Source organism: Mustela erminea, chromosome 19 (assembly GCF_009829155.1).
Source record: "Mustela erminea isolate mMusErm1 chromosome 19, mMusErm1.Pri, whole genome shotgun sequence".
NCBI lineage: Eukaryota > Metazoa > Chordata > Mammalia > Carnivora > Mustelidae > Mustela > Mustela erminea.
In genome coordinates, this window is record NC_045632.1 from 47,260,754 (window position 1) to 47,279,953 (window position 19,200).

Below are 19,200 nucleotides of genomic sequence, written 5' to 3' on the forward strand. Positions count from 1 at the left end.
ACCGGTCAATGCTTCAGGAGAAGGTGATGGCATGAACAAAACAGGGTGAAGATTTGGAGGGACATGGAAAAGGGAAAACATGTACTTAAATGTTGATGGGATAGAATCGACAGTTGTTGATGATTGATCCGTGGAAAAGTCAAGGGCAAAGTCCAGTGTTTTGATTTGGCAACAGGTTGAAAAAGTGGGGAAGAGACCCAGAAGGGATGAAGATGTTTGGCGTGGTCTAGGGGGAAGGAGGGGAAGATCATGATGTGCTGTTGGGACATAATTGAGTCTGATACATCTTTTGAGTTGTTCAAGGGATGTCAGTCAGTGATTGGATTTATAGATCTGGAGCTCAGAGAAGATATACATCAAAGATACAGATTTTGGGGGGTCTTGGGGTGGCTTAGTCATTAAGCGTCTGCCTTTGGCTCAAGTCATGATCCCCAGGGTCCTGGGATTGAGCCCCGCACCTGGGTTCCTGCTTAGCGGGAAGCCTGCTTTTCTCTCTCCCACTCCCCCTGCTTGTGTTCCCTCTCTTGCTGTGTCTCTGTCAAATAAATAAATAAAATCTTAAAAAAAAAGATACAGATTTGTGGATCATCTACATGTAGGTGATTTTGAAAACGTTTGTGGGCATAAATGAGATAGTCTAGAGAGAAAGCATAGAGTGGGAAAAGAAGAGGTTCTATGTTGTGCCTTAAGTAATGCCAACATTTAATAGCAGGGTAGAAGAGAATAATTCTATAAAAAATTAAGAAGTGGCTAGAGAAATAGGAGGAAAACTAGGATACAGTGTCTCAAGAAGGAGGAAGTTCTTGATCAAGTTTGTTGCTGAGAGTTCAGGTGAAATGAGAATTGGAAAATGTCCATTGTGTGAATGAATAATATGGAATTTTACTATCTAGAGCAGTTTAGAGAAGGGGGAAAAATCCAGACTGAAGTGGGTAGAGGAGGAAGTAAAAGGTGAGAAAATAAAAAGCCACTGATTATAGACAACTAGTCAAAGCAGTCTGGCTGTGAGGTGAGGAGAGGCTAGTATCACTGGTGACTCACCGACTTCTGATGGCTCAGGCTAATGACTTTATGACTTTATCATGGTGTGAAAACAATATGCATACAATAGAAACCGTACATCAGAGTTTGAATTCTTACCATTTCCCAAGCTGGGGATAAGTGGTTCAGTTCTGTCGTGAGCTTGGATGGGGGGCAAGCTGTGGCTCCTAGTCAGCCACACCGTCACGGGCATTAAGAGCTAATACACAGCCAGCCATTCTGTACCCATACAACTGTCCCAGTTTTCACTCTAATACAGTGTTCAATGAATTGCAGGAGATACTCAATTCTTTATTATAAAATGGGTTTTCTGGGAGATGATTTGCCCAACTGTAGGCTAATGTACATGTTCTGAGAATGTTTAAGGTAGGCCAGGCTAAGCTGTGATACTCAGTTAAGGGTATTACTTGCATTTTTGACTTGGGATAGTTTTGATCTAGGATGGGTTTAACCCCAGTGTAAATTGAAGATCTGTAGGTGGGTAAGGATATGGGAAGGACAGAAAATTTTTTTCAAGATGTGAGTATGTACAGAGGTTAAAAAGAGGAGGATTCAGTTGAGAAGTTGAGTCGACGAGGGAGTGAATACTGAAAATACACAGTTGCTTGAAAAGGTGAGGAGATAGAATCCAAAGCTCTGGTAGTGGGGAGGCTAAGCCTTCCACAGGAGACAGAACAGTCTCTATCTTGTAACAGTATCAGGAGCGAGACAGAATGCTAGGGAGCTTCAGACATTCACAGTGAGGAGTGGAAGAAGTCGGGTATCAGATGGCTTTTCTTTTCTCTGGGAGGAGGGGGAGGTATGCAGCCAGGATAGGACTAGGGAAAGTTCTTACGTTGAAGGGGAAAGAGTTGTGAGTGTTGAGGTTAATCGTACACTGATGTGGGTGATCATAAAGCCCCCGTGAATTAACCCCGTGTGATCTCCTCTGTTCAGCATTTGCCGGCCTGGGCTCGGGAGGCAGCAAAAAGAAGCCAGAGTGTTGGGGGTCAGCCAGGGTTAGGATTGCTGAAGACAGCTCAGCATTTCTCAGACTGGCCTTTCTCGAAACATTCCCGTGACAGGTGTTACTAGGTATACTGAGGGGGAAAGAAGCTTCCTTGGTCAAAGAAGTTTGGGAGAACCACTAAATGCTCTTTTCCTTTTTAATATGCACATGGACATATTTGAAGTTCTGAGGGCCTTGCATTTGAAAACCTGGTTAAATTTAGTTTTGTCAACTTTTTCAAGCTTATTTGCTCTCGGAATGCTGTGTGTGTGCGCGCGTGTGCACTCACCTGGGCTCATGTACGGCATTTGTTAAAATCTCCTGTTTGGTTTATCTCATCATTTCATCAGCTAATCAGGAGTTCACCTCACCCCTACAGGGGGGGGGCCTTTATCCCATTCGTCCAACATGTTTACATTATCTGTCATTAGCCATTTAAATCCATATTGATTTAGGGTGGAACAATAGCTTACTTTTCCTGAAACACACCTCATTCTTCATGAACAGCAGGGCTATGTACCTGTTGCACTTGTTCTCCATTCTTGTCATAAACTTAAAAACAAACAGTATGTTCTTCCAGGACCATAAGAAGCCATCTTGAAACGTGGCAAGGCAAACAGGGTCAGCAGCCATCCCAAATAGTTAAGATTAGTGCTGGCAGGGAGGGTGGCAGTGCGAGTTACCTGTTTAATTATCATTATTCTAATAAGAAGGAGAAACATTTTCATAGGTCCTTACAAGTTGCTCTCATGTGTGTTACTTTGCATAATCACATTTAATTACAGTTGAGCAAGGTACAAATCTTATTGGTGAGAGCAGGGAACATAGTTTAGGGGGGTGACAAAAGACATGTTGAGGAAAATGGAGAGGAGCTGGGGAGGGAGCGAAGTGTCAGGGACAGTGGTCTGGGTCGTGCATTGTCAGTGGAGCTGCTGTTGCCACCGATGGGGTAAAAGTGGTTTGTGGGGGACAACAAATGTAGGTATTACAATGATTTGTGGCCTTTTAGATGGCCACAAAAACTGTATAAAATATGCAATATATTTGTGGTACTAACATTTCATGGTAGAGGACGATCAGAACAAAAATGTCTACAGTAGGCTTGCTGGCGGGGGTGATAATGGAAAAAAGATTGGGGAGCCATGGTTTAAGTCCTGTAGTGCCTGTGGAATTTTTGACATTTATGAATGATTCTTCTGTTCCCAGACATGTCAGACAGCTCATTTGTCTAGCACAGTGTCTGCTTCTGGCTTCAGTTGTCTTGCCCATCTTCCCCCAGACCCTAAATGACCCTGTTTTGCCCCCATTAAGCTCTTGTCTTCTGGCCACAGCTGATGGAATTAGGGTGGATATAAGCCAAGACCAGTTATGGCCAGTGCATAACTAATCCCAGGAAGCCTGGCTTTGCTCACTTCCCTCTCATCAGACCCTTGTGATGCTGCTCTGTTTTTAAAACACCCACAGCACTACTTACTCCCTTTGAGATGACTTGAGCGAGTGCCTGAGCCCTGGGGGTTGCGATATCTCCCCAGTCAGGACGCTTGGCCTGGGGGAGTACTATTTGAATAAGACTGGATGTGACTGAATGAGGAGAGAAGAGAAATCCGTTTGAATCACGGGCTCTTCATCTTGCATGTATTCAGCATCTGACAAGTGCAGAGTAGGGTTGCTTAACAGCTGTGCTAGTGACATTTTGGACCAGAGAATTTTGGCTGGGGGGGGGGTGGGGGCTTTCCTGTACATAGCAGAAGGGTTAGCAGCATCCCAGGCCACTCCCTGCTACACGCCAGGAATATGCACTACACCGGTTGGGACAACCAAAAATGTCTCTAGCCATTGACCAATGTCTTCTGGGGAACAAAATCACTTTGGGTTGAGAACAATTGATATAGATAATACAGACTATCAGAAAGCTATAATTCTGATCCTATCAATGTGATCAGAAACGCCACAAAGGGCTTGTGATCCTGTTGGACATCGCCTTGATGAAGATGTTACAGCAATGATGGAAGATGTTCCCGGGAGCGCTAAAACCATCCTTGTTACCAAGATGGTCACAGCTACCACTTAGTGCTAGCTCGTGTGCCAAATGCTTGCTACACGTGTTCCATTTATTAACTCATCAGCCCTCCCAGTAACTCCAGGAAGTCAGGGCCGCCATTATTCTGCCCACCCTACAGTTGAGGGAACTGAGACATGGAAATGTTAGGGGACTTGCTGGAGGTCACCCAGCTGGTAATAGCAGTGTCACCCAGGTGGCTGTGGCTCCAGAGCCCATGGGCTCTGAGCATGTAATGACTCCTTTGGAGAAGGAGAAGCAAGCAGCTCTGCACTCCAGCATCCTGTAGAGATGCTTCCTAAGGAAGTTTGCTAACATTAAGACAATTCAGGTGGAGGCGGAATTTCAGAGGGAAAATCGGAAGAAGTTGAGTCTGTCACTGTCTGTCCCCCTCACTGGACTTCTTCACTCTTTTTGCACCATCACCTACTGCCCTGGCCTTATTTTCAATGTTGGGGAAACTTTTCTTGGTTTTGGAAGGTTCATAGAGGCAAAAAGCAAGCATTTGTTTGGGAGATCCCAGCTAGGCTCTTGAGGTGTATCTAGAGTGGCTTAGGTTTATATGTTAGAATAAATTCACTCCTTTAGAGCCACATATACATGAACTTTGCTAGATCCAGCTGGCAAGGTAGCTACCCACGCATCTCAGGTAGCGCCAGAGCCCAGGAGCTCCTCTGCAGAATCAAGCGTGAGCATTCCCTCTGCCACCGAGGGCCACTTTAATGAGGTTGAGGACCACGTCCAAAGTGGGAGTAGGCACAAAAGGGAAGAGGAAGGGGTAGTATCCTTCAGGTCTGGAACAAAGTGAAATATTAAGCAAGCCTGGATTCAAAGGTCCCTGGAGTTCCAGACAATATAGGACTGTCTTCCTATTCCTTCTACCCTGAGGACCGCGCTAGTGTCAGGGGTCAGCCGCGTGGGTACTTGGCATGTCCCGAAAAGGGCATCCTGTCTCGGAGAAGCAAGGCAGACAGTGCTGCTTCCCGGTGGAGGGTGTGGTCTTGCCGGGCTGGCCATGAAAGGATCACCAGGGTCGCTTGATCAATACAAAGAAGCCCAGCTCCCACCCTGGCGGACTCCAACTCCAGCTGACTTGAGGTGGGGCATGGCAAAATGAATTTCTAACTGTAGATTCAGATGCATCACTAGACCTAGAGTGCTGCAAAGACTTCCTATGCTGCAAAGACATTTGGAGAGGTGACCCGGCAGGGCTGCACAGTGCCAGCCGCCACTAGACCGAAGATCTCTGGCTGAGGAGCACATTAAAAGAACCCTTTGCGGGGCGGCTGGGTAGCTCAGTGTGTTAAAGCCTCTGCCTTCGGCTCAGGTCATGGTCCCAGGGTCCTGGGATCGAACCCCGCATTGGGCTCTCTGCTCGGCAGGGAGCCTGCTTTCCTCTCTCTCTCTCTGCTGCCTCTCTGCCTACTTGTCATCTCAGTCTGTCAAATAAATAAATAAATAATTAAAAAAAAAAAAAAAAAAGAACCCTTTGCCCAGACTCTAGGGTGATACATACAGTTATTATCACAACTCACACTTCACACAAGAAAGGGCTTAGTTGCTAGTTGCCTAATTTCTACAGATTCTTAAAAGCACAGTGTGATAGTCAGTTATCGATCAGTCTAACAGCTAACACCAAATATTGTCTTAGCAATTTTTTTATGTGTAGGTAATATCTAATAGCAAAAGTGTAAAAAATCTGTAAAGATGCTTATGCTATCAGGTTAGGATCCTATAAGAATTAGTTAGCATTTACTACTCTAAGTAATTAGAAAGCATAACCAGGGGAACTCCTAACAGAATCCTGTTTGGAATTTTAGCGTGAACGGATGGCAGCTTCACAAGTCAAACTCTTCCACGGGTTAGGCAAACCCTGAGGGGAAATGACGTCTACATCAGGGACAGCCACCCCCGTGAATTTAAGAGCTCGCTCTGTTGTGCAGGGATCTGATTTTGTATTTGCAATAACGGGTAGCTGTGACGGCCTGGCTCGTCGTAAGCTGCCAATACTGTTCTCTGTCCCCTTTTTGAATCCACCAGGAGTTCCGTGGGCTCAGAGTTCTCATCCCTGTGGAATGTGCTGGTGGGCTTTTCGGCAGGAGACCCATTTCCCTGGTTTTCCTGCCTCTTCCCTTTCCCACTGGGTGAGATGGGGACAGAAAAGTTTATGGATCTACTCCACTGATCTGTGTGATGCCGAATAGGACTCCAAGCCACCAGGTCTTTGAGGTATCCATGGAGAGGAAGGCCAAAAAGAGAAAAAAGGCGATACTCCTTTGTCAGGGGCGGAATATGCTGCCGAATCTCTTCTAGGCCTGAGTAGAGACACGAACATTTCTCAGCCTGAGCAGCTTGTGGGTGTGACTCAAGCTTGTGGGTGCGACTCAAGCTTCCACGTACACCGACTCAAGCTTCCACGTACACCGGCAGAGATGTCATTAAGGCTCAGAAACCTTCAGTTAACTCGCCTGAGGCTGGTGCCCGCTGGGAACAGAGCCTCTTCCGCCCTCTTGGTGGACTTACTTGGAGGGAGTCCATGCAGACAGAAGGTCCAGGGAGAGGTTTTTCTGCTCTTGCTCCGATCTGACAAGGTGGTAGCCCAGCAAAGTCATGGTATCATTGCAGACTTTCTGAAGTCGAGAAACCTTCTTGTAAGGCAGCGTCCAGCGCCAGGCCTGGGAGACATTGAGGGCATTCCTGGCATTAGTGTGGAAGGCGTGACTACCCATGCCCTTGCCTCTAGTGATGTTGTACACCCAGGTCTGGAGGTGAGGCAAGAATTTCAGTCCCACATATTTATACATTTGGGCAGTCTGGCCAGTGGGGTCCCGGACCAGGTCCTCATAGCGTATGAGCATGTAGCGTTGCCTCAGGGCTTTGGGCAAGGACTGCACAGCCTTATAGATCTCCAGCTGGCTTTGGCAGATGACCTGCATCACAGAGTAAGGCTGATCCTCCTCCTTGAGTTTCTCCCAATGCTCCCCCAACACAATGTGGCTGTCAAGCCTGAGTTCCCCAGTGGTGCGTTCTCGAGAACGGAACACCGCCCGGGGGTCCCGTACCAGGTGCACAATGTGCAGATTGAGGGAGGGGTCTCTCAGCAGTGGGTAGAGCACCTTCAGGTTGAAGAAGCGTACCTCCTTGAGCACCACATGACTGTAGGAGCGACAGGCCTTCTCTACCACCTCGAAAGGCTGCTGACTGCACAGAAGCTTGCAGTGAGCCTGGGGGATGATCATATCCCGGGAGAAGACGTTGCAGGCGGGCGGGGAGCACAGGGCCCTGCTGTTCTCCCACTGGAAGAGGCTGGACTGTCTTCGAGGACCGGGTTTCATGTAGGCATCAAAGACACTCATGTCACACAGAAACACAGCACGGATCAGGTCCCTCACTGCCATCTGCAGCCTCCAGGCGGTGCTGTGTGTGAAGGTCATCCAGATGTGCCAGGCGGGCTCCATCAGGTAGAAGACGTCCGGGTGCTGTGCAAAAAGCTGTCCCACAAAAGAAGAGCCAGAGCGCCAGGAAGACAGGACCAGCACGTGCATGGGCTTGGGCTCCTCCTTCGTGGACAGGGAGTTGAAGTTGTGGCCATACAGATGGAACAACAGGGCACAGATGGCCATCTGGGAAATCAGAAACAGCAGTGGCCTCATTTTTTTGGGCGGTATCATCATGGCGAAGTGGAAGAGCTTTAAGAAACAAGCAGAAGGGCTGTGTTAGGCTTCCATTTTGGTGTCTGCCTTCCATTCCCTTTCTTCCATTCCCTTCCATGTCCCTTTCAAATGACAAAGCCATTTTGTCCCCCCCCCGGCCCCCAGCAAGGAGCAACCTAGAGCGCTGGAAACTTCTGGCAGCCAACTATGCAAATCCTTTGAATCAATTCCCATCCCTTGCAGTTAGTGTGTCAATAAGTTCTATTCATTTTAGGCTCTTTACTCCCTTTCTCCTGGTCTTTCTTGTCCAGTGAGCTACCAAAAGTGCCTGAACGTAGCCATATTTCATCGACCTAGAGGAATAGCTCCATTCTGACAGCTTGGTCAAAGCTTAACCACAGTCTGACCAAATTTTGGCTGAATGCTCTGTGATTCCTTCTGAAACGAAGGGAGATAAGCTGACTTGGGAGGAATGACCTCACGGCCACCGTTCACCTACCTCTCCTGTCTTGAGGGAGATTGCCGTAGGCCATTTCTCATTACCTTCCTTCATCTCAACCAAGCACAGGCTTCAGTCCCCTGAAGGATATGGTTGCAGGCTGTAAAACTGTTTGGCTCGAGTTTGGAGCTGTCTCCTCAGTGACAGAGCCAATTGCCCATGGCACCTGTCCTCTGGTCCCCTCTAGTTTGGCGTCATCCTGTGGGTTTAGGGACAGGAGGAACCGGCCCAGTGCTGACATCTGCATAGCTTGGAAACTGTCTGAATCTATTTAGCTTGAATTGTTGTCTCCTTAATAGCTGACTCGGTGGCAGTGTGGCAAGCCAAGCTAAGAGCTTCAGTTACCTGCGACCTGTTAGCCACTCTGCTGCTGCTTGGGGGAATGCTTAACTGCTTGCCGCAATCCAATCAGGGCATCTCAGTACAGATGGCCAGGTTATGTACTGCACAACCCTAGAGAATGCCATCTCCTCAAAATTTTAAGATATTTCTTATTAAAAAATGTTTTCATAGGGTACAGTAAAGTATTTTGGTCCAACAGAATAAGAACATTAGGATGATTTTCCAGTTGTTAGATGTTAAACATCTAGAGGCAGGTGCCTCAGTGCTTAGTCAGTTAAGCGGTCAACTCTTCATTGAGCCCCATGTTGGGTTCCATGCTCAGTAGGGAGTCTGCTTGGGATTCTCTCTCTCCCTCTCCCCGCTGCTTGTGCATTCCCTCAAAATAAATCAATTAAATAAATAAATATATAAATATAAAATCTTAAAAAAAAAATCTAGAGAAATGAATTCTACCTAATAATTCACACCAAGACTCATGCAGACTGGTGGCAGCCCTCAACTTACTCCCTTTATAATCAAGGCTGAAAAGACCATGGTTCCCAGTGCCATGCTAGAATGTTATTCTGAGGGGTTTTTTTAATGGTTTAAGGTTAAGGGTTCTTTAAGGGTTAAGATGAATCTGGATCATTTTGGATGACTTTGTAGCACAAACAACTACTGAGAGATAGAATAGAATAGCTTTTTCAAACAGTGTAAACTATTAATAGTAGCAAGGTGCTAGTTTTTTTTTTTTTTTTAAATCTTATTTTTACGTAATCTGCATACCGAATATGGGGCTCAAACTCACAATCCTGCAATCAAAAGTCCCGTACTCCGACGTCCATGACTGAGCCAGCCAGGCACCCACAGGGTGCTAATTATTATACACCCAAGATATTCTTCCTTCCAGCTTTAAAAAACAAAATACATTAGGGGTGCCTGGGCAGGTCAGTCAGTTAAGCATCTGCCTTGGGTTTAGTAATCCTACTTCTCCCTCTCCCTCTGCCTGCCACTCCCCATGCTTGTGTTCTCTCTCTGTGTCGAATAAATAAAATCTTTAAAAAAAATAAATAAAATAAGGCTTCCTACAATCCTGCATGCATGCAGGACCAACCTAATGGGAGCACGTACCAGCCGGAGTCTCTAGCCTGTCACGCTGCAAGTCTAACAGGTGTCGGCGGGGTGCGGGGGGTGGAGTACTATGACAAGCAGTTACATCTGTGGATGAAGATTATAGCTGTAAATTAGAAAACTTCTAGAGCTGTTTGTAAACCGGGTTAATGATATACCTTAATGACGGGTCACAGTCTTTTTCTGGGGGAAAGAACACCTAAGAATTTTACCAGCCGTTGAATCCATAACCTCCACTGTACTCACAGCTAGGATGAATCTGCTCGCTGGTGTTTGGTCGTTACTGTACAGAGAAAGTCTGCTCTAGTCCATGTCCCCCATCTGCCCGTTTCCCACCTTGCCCCCAGGTAGCAACTGGGTTTATTTTTTATGTGTCTTTTCATTTGCTTTTTACACACCCAAGAAAATTCAAATGTACGTGTCGTCTTAATTTTCCCCTCTTTATAACAGAAAACGTAGCAAGCTATACACACTTTGCTTTTTTTTTTTAACTTTATAGTGTGTCTTGGCGAGCTTTCCATGCTAGCACATAAAGCACTTCCTCACTCCATTTTACCACCACATGGAGTTCGATCATGCAGATACACCACAATTTATTTAGTTGCCTCATTGCTTGGCTCCCAGCTTATTTCCAGCTCTTTTGCCATTCAGAAACGTCGGTAATGACCTGATGTTTATACATCATTACACATTTATGTAAACTAAATCCCCAGAAGGGGAACTGCGGAGTCAAAAAATACATGTGCGTGTAGCTTTGCTATCTGTCACCCAGATGGTCTTCATACTTGCCACAAACCATTCATTATATCCAGAGCTGCAGAAATTCTAGGGTGTAGATTTTCAAGGAGGAATATATAAATATAAAAGCAAGTTTATAGGTTGCTTCCTGAAGAGATGCAACATGCTTCCCTTGGAAGTCCCCTGAACCTTCTGGGAAGTATGTACTGACCCAAGCCAAACCTTGTGCCATAGAAACTCTTCTCTTGCATTCATTACAACAATGTATTTCCTCCTTATTGCCAAAAGGATCCAGTGAGGGTCATCTCTCCTTCATGGCCAAGATTACTTTGCTATATGCCAGGGAAATGTCAATGAGTGGTAATTCCTTCCTTTGCCCTGAAGGTTAGAACAGGAGAAGCTAAGATATGCTCTTAGGTCTTTCAGACTCAAGGCCAAGAGGAAATGATTAGAAACTAGGACATTATTAATAACAGCCCAAGATTGGCCTCCTCTACCCCTACCTCCCAAAGACTTAGGAAATGACTTTAGCAAGAGATCCTCTCCCAAAGGTACTGTGATCATCTGGAAAATTTTGGAACAAAGATAGGAAACAACAGAGCAAGAGAGAGAGAAAAGTAAAGAAGAGAAGGACTTGACCTTTGCACAGTTATAAGGAAAACATGGTAGAATTTTATATGCAGGGCCTGTAATCAACTCACAAAGAAACTAACATTTCTTAAGGATTAGGAATATAGATCTTTCAGAATTATACTCTCTCCCTAATCCTGGCTTTGGACCAACTCAGTGTCCTGAGCAGGATTAATGGCTGTAAGTCCTCCCTGCCTACAAGTAGCTCCTGGCTTCATGCCTGTTCCCTCCCAGAGCTGGAGCCACGCCTCCTGACCCTGTCCCCAGTTATCCTCAGGCTTTAGTTGTTCACAGTTCTCAGGAATTCCCATGGAAACCCTCTGATTTCTTTCTCTGCTTTTTCTTACCATGAGCATTCACCCTGGCCAGGAAGAAAATATGCTTTTGAAAAGTGAGTCCCATCTCTTGTCACTGGGATCTAGGTACTTCCTGGATCTAGGCAACCCATGATGGGGCTAGCCAGGACAGCCAAGAAATACCACAGACAAAGCTCATGTCTGCAGAGATTGTAATCAGCGGTAGAGATGAATATTCTTTTTTTTTTTTTAAGATTTTATTTATTTGACAGAGAGAGATCACAAGTAGGCAGAGAGGCAGGCAGAGAGAGGGGAAGGGAAGCAGGCTCTCCGCCGAGCAGACAGCCCGATGCGGGACTCGATTCCAGGACCCTGAGATCATGACCTGAGCTGAAGGCAGCGGCTTAACCCACTGAGCCACCCAGGCGCCCAGAGATGGATATTCTTGAGGGCCTGGGAGAAGCGAGCAAATGTGGCTCCATGAAGAAAGGGCAAATTGGGTTTTTTATGGCAGTCTCCTCTAATCTAACTTCCACCTCTCCGCTTGTCCTGCACTAACCTCCTCTGTAATCCTTGGAGTTGGTAAGCGTTTGTGAGAAGTGTGTGTCACTACTCCATTTCTGAGTCCCTGGTCCACCTTCCCAAGTGTTCTTTCCTGGATGTTGTGTTGCAAGCTTGAACCCCTCCCTCCCTGCTGTCAGAATCCCCACTGTGCTCATCTCTGGCCTGGCCTTTGACAGTAAGTAAGTAGCGTTTTTCTTCTATCTCTCAAATTCCCCATCAACCACTGCTGCCAATGTCTGTCTTTTCTTTTCTTTTTTTTTTTTTAATTTTTTATTTTTTATAAACATATATTTTTATCCCCAGGGGTACAGGTCTGTGAATCGCTAGGTTTACACACTTCACAGCACTCACCAAAGCACATACCCTCCCCAAAGTCCATAACCCCACCCCCCTCTCCCAATCCCCCTCCCCCCAGCAACCCTCAGTTTGTTTTGTGAGATTAAGAGTCACTTATGGTTTGTCTCCCTCCCAATCCCATCTTGTCTCATTGATTTTTCTTCTACCCACTTAAGCCCCCATGTTGCATCACCACTTCCTCATAAAAGTCTGTCTTTTCTAAAGCACAAGTCTGTCAGTCCCCTCCTTGACATCCTTCCGTAACTTTCCAGCACACACAGGATTAAGTCAAAATCCCCAAAACTTGTAGCCTGGGCCCTTCATGGTCTGGTCTTTGATCCCCTGTCAGTACCCTGCTTTTCAGCACTTTAGGTGCCAGACTTGACTTTCAGTTCTTTCCTGTTGTTTAGAAGCCCTTCCTCCCAAGATGGAGTTCTCTAAACTTTCGAGTAGCACCCATCTCTCATTCTATAGTAAACAGCCATAGAAGAATTTATTTCTACCTCTGGGCTGCTGTAACTTAAAGGTAAATACTATGTCTTATCTTGTAAGTGATTAAGGCTCTTTAAATACTTGTTGACTAAACCAGCAGTTGAACAGGGGGAAGAGGAATAATGGCTGGAAAGCAGATAACTGAATGAGATCCTTTGAGAAACGGAAACTTTTTAAAATGCACATGTGTGTCTCTGTAGTATCAGTTACTAAAATTTAGGTGATTCTGTTGAATATTGACCAAAACTATCTCAAGTGTATGGAGTGAAATATTAAAGTTAAAGGCAGAGATTTGATGGTATGGCACAGCTAACCTTACTCCAAAAAAAGGGGGGGGGGGCGTTCTACAGTGAGTATGTATTAAGGAAAGCTACAAATAAAAAGCCATGAACACTATTTTTTTTAAATAATTAATAAGAAACAGAAGGAGGCCATCTGGGTGCTCAGTCAGTTGAGCATCTGACCCTTGATTTCGGCTCAGGTTGTGATCACAGGGTTGTGAGATCAGCCCTGCTCAGCGGGGAGTCTGCTTCTCTCCCTCTCTCACCCTCTTCCTAAATAATTAATTAATCTTAAAAAAGAACTAAATCTTAAAAAACAAAAAAGAAAAGAAATAAAAGCATACTGCAAGGCACAAGACCACTCAGACAGACTACTTCTGTTGTCTAACTAGCTAAGTTAGGAAAAGAAAAAAAAAAAAAAAAGAGAAAAACCTCACCACATCCTGTCATCATCGCCCGCCCCCCAGGCCAATACTTTAAAAACAGGTTGTGCCAATGAGGGGTGAGTGGTATATTCTTAAAAAACACTATCATCAACATGACCTCACCTGGGAGCCTGGATGACCCCCAAATGGGTACTGTGTAGTTCTTTTAGAAACAAAATGAGCGGGGGCGAGGGGGTGCGCCTGGGTGACTCAGTCGTTTGAGCCTCTGCCTTCAGCTCAGGTCATGATCTCAGGGTCCTGGGATCGAGTCCCACATTGGGCTCCCTGCTCAGCGGGGAGCCTTCTTCTCCCTCTCCCCCTGCCTGCCATTCTCCCTGCGACAGAGAAAAGAAAGAAAGAAAATGAGGAATTCTGAGGGGAAAAATAACAGGCAGCAATTTAAAGAGCCCTGGATTCCAGCCCCTGGCACATTCCTAACTTAGATCCCCCAGGGAGATTATGCTCCCATAACCCCAAATTACAGGTGGCAGAAGATATTTTCACAAACCGAGAATTCAGAGTTGAACTGGAGAAACCGAAATCCAGACGTACACCTACAGACCCAGAAAAACCACAGGTATAAGCACCTGGGTAAAGGTGACCCTGTGGTAACAAACGCTGACCAGACCAAAAGCGCCAGGAGGGTTGGACCCGGGCCGCCACCACTGCTCCGTCTCCAGTCACCACTGTCTCCAGTGTGCCAGAAACAGCGCCTGCAGCATTTACTGAATGATGACCACGTAACATCATCTGTAGAGCAGTTTTTAGTGCTTGAGTGTGATGTGGGTAAGGAAGGTAGGCAAGATCGTTTTATTTTGCGCATATAAATGTATTTCACTTCCAATTAGAAGCCCTAGACTGGTCTGAGGCCCGACGGGACAAAAGTCTCTTCTGCTTCGGCTGATGTGCCTGCCTCATAACTTAATCTTTCACATCCGAGTAGCGCTCCGCAACTTTGAAAGCCCGTTCAGCCACAACCACGACAGCTGATCAGGACACGGATAATCCACACACTCATTTTTCAGAGTAAACTGAACCCTAAGTGATGGACTCAGTGGTGGCAACAGCCCTACCTGAGTCAGACCCCAGGTCCGTTGAGTGTCAGGGATGAGAGCATTGAATGATCACATCACACCCTGCCTGAGCTAGAGAAAACCTACAGCTCCCTCCACCTCCCGTCTGCCATTCTCTAGCACCCGAGCAGAGAAGCTCCAGGAAGCTACTGGCAAGCAGCTTGTGCTTTTTCAGGAAGATTCTCCAGGTGACTCTGATTTAGCCTCCACTGCCTTTAAAATCCTTAGCTCAGCTGGGGGAGGTTTTCTGATACTCCATCCGATGCCCTGGGACAATGGCCCCGCTGCGGAGTGGGGTATAGAGAAAACTCTCTTCTTACCTTGATAATAGCTTAGGCTTCTCCACTCCTTGAGAGAGGCTCACGGCTAGCCAAGTTGTGCTTTTCTCCTCTGACTCACCAACTCCCCTATCGGCTTCCTCTTCCTCCTTGCATTTTGCATAACCATCCTTACTCAGAACAAATTCCACTGCCCTCTCCCTTCTGCCAGAGTGACCCACCTTCCAAGACGGTGTTGAGAAAGCGCTCACTCCCGAGTAGCCTTGGTATTAGCAGCTTCAATACGGAGAGACTCAGGCGCTGGGAGAGTCTGTTCCCGGTAGACCGGGAGAAGCAAAGGAGGAAGCGTCCTCTCCTACGACGGGAGCTGATGCTGGAAGGCAGGCTCCTGGAAGGCAGCTGAGAAGGTTAACTCCCTTAGGACAGGGTAGTAAAAGAAAAAGGAGACCTGGGAGATGAGGTCGATAGGGAAATCAGAGACAATTACAAACCAAATACCCACAAGATATTAAGCCTTGTTCTTCCCTTAATCTTATCTCTGTTGCAAAAAAGAGGAGAAAAGCTGAATGCTATTTCTGGATTGTACCTGCCTGCTCAAGCCACTGGATTTAGGGTTATAAATTTTTTTTTTTTTTTTTTTTTTTTGGCCTCTGTGTCACGTTCAAAATCTTCGACCCTTCTTACAGGAGATTTTAACTAGATAATTAGCTACATGAAATAACTAAATGTATGGGAGGGCAAAAATCTATTGGCATTTAGTGCAAGAAACATAATTACCTCCACAAGAATAAAAGAAACAAGTTATTAAAACTTGTAGCTTCTTACTAGCTGGGTGGCCTTTGGCATATCACACAACTATTCTGAGCTACTTCACATGATCCTTGTGAGTGTAAACAACAGAGGACAATCCTCAAGTAAATGTAAATTGCAGCCAAGTGTAAAAGCCACTGACTTTGCATTCAGACATCTGGGCAAGCAAGTCCTTCCTACCTCTCCGAGCCCCGGACTATCACTGTAAAATATATACCTACTTTATAAAATTCTTGTGGATGTTAGGGCAGGATTAATGCATGTCATACCCCTAATACAATATTATGACAATAATGAATTAAAAAGTGGTAGTTAAGGGACGCCTGGGAGGCGCAGTCGATTAGACATTTCAGCTTTTGGTTTCAGCTCAGGTCTGACCTCAGGGTCAGATGCGTCCCAGGTCCAGCTCCCTGCTCAGCAGAAAATCTGCTCCGGTTTCTCTTACCCTCTTCCTCTGCTCCTGCCCGCTGCGCTATCACTGACATAAAGAAATAAATGTTGAGAAAAAGTGATGGTTAATCATAGTACCTCTTTCTTCTTGTTCACTCGCTGGCCCACTTTCTAGGTTTGAAAGAGAGAGCAGGCAGAGTTGTAGGAGTTCTAGGATAATATAGAAAGCATCTTTCCTGGTTTCCCTCAGCTGAGCCTCCCCAGGCTTCAACACTGGCACAAATGACCAGACCTATAGTGGTGGGATTTCAACTGTGTGGCCCTCCCACTCTCCCAATCACTCCCCAGCAGGAAGAAGAGACAGATTTCCTCAAACTGACTCCAGCAGTTGGTGGTTCTGCTTTTATTCTTTTTATAAAAGTGAATACTTGTTTGTTATTTAAAAATTTGGAAACTACAAAATGTGTTAGGAAGACAATATAAATCCCTTTAGATTTTGCTGCCCAGAGAAAATCACTCTTGATCTTTTTTCCCCAGACATGCAGAAATCTATATTATTGAGAACACCCTGGAAAATAAAGATTTATACTTGTTTTCCCTTTGTCTTTATTTTAAAACATCTAGAATTACAAAATTAGAATAAGGGCAGGAAGGTACAATGTAACAAGTAACATAAAGGAACTGCCTCTTAAAAAAAGAAACCAGGACATTCATTATCAGAGCTGTTTCACCGTATCCCTCCCCTCCCACAACCTCCTCCTGCCCTTGTTACTCAGAGATCACTGATCGCTGTCATGGTAAGTGGTTCATTGCTTTTTCTTATGCTTTGTCATCTTTTTTTTTTATTATTTTTTTATTTTGGGGCGTGCCTGGGTGGCTCAGTGTGTTAAACCTCTGCCTTCAGCTCAGGTCATGATCTCAGGGTCCTGGGATCAAGCCCCGCATCAGGCTCTCTGCTTGGCAGGGAGCCTGCTTTCCCCCCTCTCTCTCTGCCTGCCTCTCTGCCTACTTGTGATCTCTAAATGTCAAATAAATAAATAAAATCTTAAAAAAAATTTTTTTTTGTTTTTTTATTTTTAAGTAATCTGTGCATCTACCGTGGGGCTCAAACTTACAACCCCTAGATCAAGAGTTGCACACTCTACCAACTGAGCCAGCCAGGAGCCCTCTGCAGTCTGTCATCTTAATCAAGACAATTAAAATTTCCCCAATTTAAATAAATAAAATCATGAATGAAAGAGGAGAGATCACAACTAACACCAAAGAAATACAAACTATGAGCAACTCTACGCCAACAAATTTGACAATCTGGAAGAAATGGATGCATTCCTAGAAACATATAAACTACCACAACTGAACCAGGAAGAAATAGAGAGCCTGAACAGACCCATAACCAGTAAGGAGATTGAAACAGTCATTAAAAATCTCCAAACAAACAAAACCCCAGGGCCAGACGGCTTCCCGGGGGAATTCTACCAAACATTTAAAGAAGAACTAATTCCTATTCTCCTGAAACTGTTCCAAAAAATAGAAATGGAAGGAAAACTTCCAAACTCATTTTATGAGGCCAGCATCACCTTGATCCCAAAACCAGACAAGGATCCCATCAAAAAAGAGAGCTATAGACCAATATCCTTGATGAACACAGATGCGAAAATTCTCACCAAAATACTAGCTAATAGGATTCAACAGTACATTAAAAGGATTATTCACCGCGACCAAGTGGGATTTACTCCAGGGCTGCAAGGTTGGTTCAACATCCGCAAATCAGTCAATGTGATACAACACATCAATAAAAGAAAGAACAAGAACCATATGATACCCCCAATAGATGCTGAAAAAGCATTTGACAAAGTACAGCATCCCTTCCTGATCAAAACTCTTCAAAGTGTAGGGATAGAGGGCACATACCTCAATATCATCAAAGCCATCTATGAAAAACCCACCGCAAATATCATTCTCAATGGAGAAAAACTGAGAGCTTTTCCATTAAGGTCAGGAACACGGCAGGGATGTCCATTATCACCACTGCTATTCAACATAGTACTAGAGGTCCTAGCCTCAGCAATCAGACAACAAAAGGAAATTAAAGGCATCCAAATCGGCAAAGAAGAAGTCAAATTATCACTCTTCGCAGATGATATGATACTATATGTGGAAAACCCAAAAGACTCCACTCCAAAACTGCTAGGACTTGTACAGGAATTCAGTAAAGTGTCAGGATATAAAATCAATGCACAGAAATCAGTTGCATTTCTCTACACCAACAACAAGACAGAAGAAAGAGAAATTAAGGAGTCAATCCCATTTACAGTTGCACCCAAAACCATAAGATACCTAGGAATAAACCTAACCAAAGAGGCACAGAATCTATACTCAGAAAACTATAAAGTACTCATGAAAGAAATTGAGGAAGACACAAAGAAATGGAAAAATATTCCATGCTCCTGGATTGGAAGAATAAATATTGTGAAAATGTCTATGCTACCTAAAGCAATCTACACATTTAATGCAAGTCCTATCAAAGTACCATCCATCTTTTTCAAAGAAATGGAACAAATAATTCTAAAATTTATATGGAACCAGAAAAGACCTCGAATAGCCAAAGGGATATCGAAAAAGAAAGCCAAAGTTGGTGGCATCACAATTCCGGACTTCAAGCTCTATTACAAAGCTGTCATCATCAAGACAGCATGGTACTGGCACAAAAACAGACACATAGATCAATGGAACAGAATAGAGAGCCCAGAAATAGACCCTCAACTCTATGGTCAACTAATCTTCGACAAAGCAGGAAAGAATGTCCAATGGAAAAAAGACAGCCTCTTCAATAAATGGTGCTGGGAAAATTGGACAGCCACATGCAGAAAAATGAAATTGGACCATTTCCTTACACCACACACGAAAATAGACTCAAAATGGATAAAGGACCTCAATGTGCGAAAGGAATCCATCAAAATCCTTGAGGAGAACACAGGCAGCAACCTCTTCGACCTCAGCCGCAGCAACATCTTCCTAGGAACATCGCCAAAGGCAAGGGAAGCAACGGCAAAAATGAACTATTGGGATTTCATCAAGATCAAAAGCTTTTGCACAGCAAAGGAAACAGTTAACAAAATCAAAAGACAACTGACAGAATGGGAGAAAATATTTGCAAACGACATATCAGATAAAGGACTAGTGTCCAAAATCTAT

At 44.9% G+C, this 19,200-nt stretch overlaps 1 protein-coding gene across 3 annotated transcripts; it reads right to left on the reverse strand.

Annotated features, from left to right (window-relative positions):
• Positions 1-5,601: 5,601 nt before the first annotated feature.
• On the reverse strand, positions 5,602-15,212 carry CHST4 (carbohydrate sulfotransferase 4). 3 transcript variants are annotated; one of them, XM_032325308.1, is made up of 2 exons: positions 15,027-15,212; positions 5,602-7,711 (listed from the first exon to the last, which is right to left on the reverse strand). In XM_032325308.1, the coding sequence occupies exon 2, from the start codon at positions 7,709-7,711 to the stop codon at positions 6,608-6,610; it is 1,104 nt and encodes a 367-aa protein (XP_032181199.1). In that variant the 5' UTR covers positions 15,027-15,212; the 3' UTR covers positions 5,602-6,607. The 3 variants fall into 3 exon arrangements, with proteins under 3 accessions (XP_032181199.1, XP_032181197.1, XP_032181198.1); XM_032325306.1 differs by having other exon boundaries at positions 5,602-7,777; XM_032325307.1 differs by having other exon boundaries at positions 5,602-7,777; positions 14,848-15,212.
• Positions 15,213-19,200: the final 3,988 nt, after the last annotated feature.

What these genes read in the sequence shown, in the direction of transcription:
- CHST4 (XM_032325306.1), bottom strand. Translation starts at nt 7,762, where the DNA reads ATGATGATACCGCCCAAAAAAATGAGGCCACTGCTGTTTCTGATTTCC.